The sequence below is a fragment of the Archocentrus centrarchus genome, chromosome 17 (assembly GCF_007364275.1).
Source record: "Archocentrus centrarchus isolate MPI-CPG fArcCen1 chromosome 17, fArcCen1, whole genome shotgun sequence".
NCBI classification, from domain to species: domain Eukaryota; kingdom Metazoa; phylum Chordata; class Actinopteri; order Cichliformes; family Cichlidae; genus Archocentrus; species Archocentrus centrarchus.
Genome location: NC_044362.1, coordinates 15,035,193 through 15,037,799, shown reverse-complemented (window position 1 = coordinate 15,037,799; position 2,607 = coordinate 15,035,193). Strand labels below are relative to the sequence as shown.

Genomic DNA, 2,607 nt, shown 5'->3' with positions numbered 1-2,607 from the left:
TGAGTGTGTGTGTGTGTGTGTGTGTTTATCACTAACACGGGGCCGAGGCGTATTGGGCAGTGGCGCACTGGCCAAGTGTGTGTGTGTGCGTGTGTGAGTGTGTGTGCGTGTCTGTGTGTTTATCACTAACACGGGGCCGAGGCGTATTGGGCAGTGGCGCACTGTGTGTGTGTGTGTGTGTGTGTGTGTGTGTGCGTGCGTGCGTGCGTGCGTGCGCGCGCACGTTTATCACTGACACGGGGCCGAGGCGCAGTTTGGACAGTAGACCACGGCGCACTTGCCGCACACGTGCACGCGACAGCCGCGACACAGAGTCTTGGTCTTGGTGTCCCTGCTCCTGGGGCACACGCGACACCTCTTCCTCCTCGCCTCGGATGACGCCTCGGACTCGCCGCCGCGCCTGCCGTCGCACGATGACCCTGTCGCGTTGTCGCTTTTGCCGTCGCCGTTGCCGCCGTTACCCCTCGCCCTCTCCTTCGTCCCCTCTCTCGCGGCGGCTGTGTCGGCCGCCAGCTCTTTGCCCAGCCGTTCCAGGAACAGCCTGCGTTTGTTGCGCTTGCCCGGCATCCAGGCGGGATTCAGCTCCCTCCACAGCACGAAGGCGTTGTACGCGGACACGTCCACCATGTTGTGAAAGAGGGCCAGGGGCCAGCGAGTCGTCCTTCTCCTGCAACTGTACATGCCCAACACCTTGTCCAGGTTGTCCACGCCTCCCTTGGTGCGATTGTAGTGGAGCACCGCCAGGGGCTTCCCGTCCGCCCGCCCGCTCAGCCCCGGGGCGCGCACGTGCTGCTCGTGCGTGGTGAGGATCAGCACGTTCTTGTTGCGCTTGGCCAGGTAGGAGACCACGGCTGCGTCGGGAGGCTCCGCGGTCGACGAGAACGCGAATCGCGACGACGGCACCGGTCTGCCCTCGACTTCGAGCAGTCGCCTGGGGATCTCGGCCCTGTTCGCGCGCAAGGTCCCCAGCGAGGTGAGGCCCCTTTGGACGAACAGCCTCCTGACCAGCTCGTACGACGTGAAGAAGTTGTCGAAGGTGACGTTGCGGCCCGGTCCCAGTCCCTCGGTCAGCTCGAGCACCACTCTGGACGCCAGGTTTTTCTCGGGAGGACCTCGCTCGTCGCGTTTCCCGGTGTACGCCAGCATCTTCCACGCGTAGCTGGACTTGGCGTCGCACACCACCCACAGCTTGATCCCGTACCTGGCCGGCTTGCTGGGCATGTATTGCCTGAAGGGACATCGACCTGGGGTGAGGGGGGGTGGGGGTGGGGTGTAGAATAGGAGTTTTTGTTTTTCTTCTTTTTTTTTCCTCCTTTTTTTTTTGGGTAGTGCTTCATTACGCGTAAAACCTTGCACACCGCACACGCACACACGCACACACACGCACACACACACACACACACACACACACACACACACACACACACACACAGGCACGCACCTTTGAAGGGAACCAGCCTCTCGTCCACCGTGACCTCGGGTCCGGGCTCGTACAGGAGAGGCAGCCTCTCACACCACGCGTCCCACACTTCCCTGATGGGCGCCAGCGTGTCGTGCCCGGCGGCCAGGCGCCTGGCCTCTCTGGTGTCGCGATCGTCAAATCGCAGGGCCGCGGAGTACGCGCGGAACGTCTTGAGGGGCATGGTCGCGCGAAATATCGAGCGACCGGTCTCCGCGTGCCACAGGCTCTCGCACACCTTGCCCCTCGACCTGTACACGCCGGCGAGGATCAGCAGTCCCACGTACGCGCGAAACTCGGCTCGACCCATGGGTCGCCAGCCGTCGATCCCCCTCCCCACCCCGGCCCTCCTGCCGGCCTCCAGGTTCGTCATCGCGATCACCCGGTCCTCGAGCTGGGGTTCAAAGTACGCCAGGAACGCCGAAGCCGTTGAGTTTTGCGACACGGCGTCGCGGGCGCGCTCCGTGGGACCCGGGTTCGACGAAGATGACGAGACGCACAGCTGCCGTCGCGAGGAACGATGCCGGCGATCGGAGGAGAACGGAGTCGATCTCCACGTAACCGTCCCTCGATTCGACTCCATCAATTCCTCCTCCTCTTCCTCCTCCTCCTCCTCCTCCTCCTCCGTGTCGCGATATCTCTCCTCATCCTTCCCTCTGGCACCCTCTACCTCTTCTTCTTCTTCTTCTTCTTCTTCTTCTTCTTCTTCTTCTGTATCGTAATCTCCCTCGTCATCATCCTCATCCTCCGCATCGCAAACTCCCTTCGTGTCGCGATATCTCTCCTCATTCTGACCTCTGGTACCCTCTGCCTCTTCTTCTTCTTCTTCTTCTTCTTCTTCTTCTTCTGTATCGTAATCTCCCTCGTCATCATCCTCATCCTCCGCGTCGCAAACTCCCTTCGTGTCGCGATATCTCTCCCCATCCTGCCCTCTGGCACCCTCTTCTTCTTCTTCTTCTTCTTCTGTATCGTAATCTCCCTCCTCATCCTCCGCGTCGCAAACTCCCTTCGCGTCGCGATATCTCTCCTCATCCTGCCCTCTGGCACCCTCTACCCCTTCTTCTTCTTCTTCTTCTTCTTCTTCTTCTTCTTCTTCTTCTTCTTCGGTATCGTAATCTCCCTCTTCGCAGTACCCTCCGTCCCCAGCC

General features: G+C 60.9%; 1 protein-coding gene across 1 annotated transcript; it reads right to left on the bottom strand.

The window, feature by feature from the left end:
• Positions 1-228: 228 nt before the first annotated feature.
• Positions 229-2,042, bottom strand: LOC115795580 (piggyBac transposable element-derived protein 4-like). The gene is made up of 2 exons (XM_030751553.1): positions 1,442-2,042; positions 229-1,244 (listed from the first exon to the last, which is right to left on the bottom strand). Exons 1-2 carry the CDS (start codon positions 2,040-2,042, stop codon positions 229-231), a joined length of 1,617 nt encoding a protein of 538 aa, XP_030607413.1.
• Between the last annotated feature and the right edge of the window lie 565 nt (positions 2,043-2,607).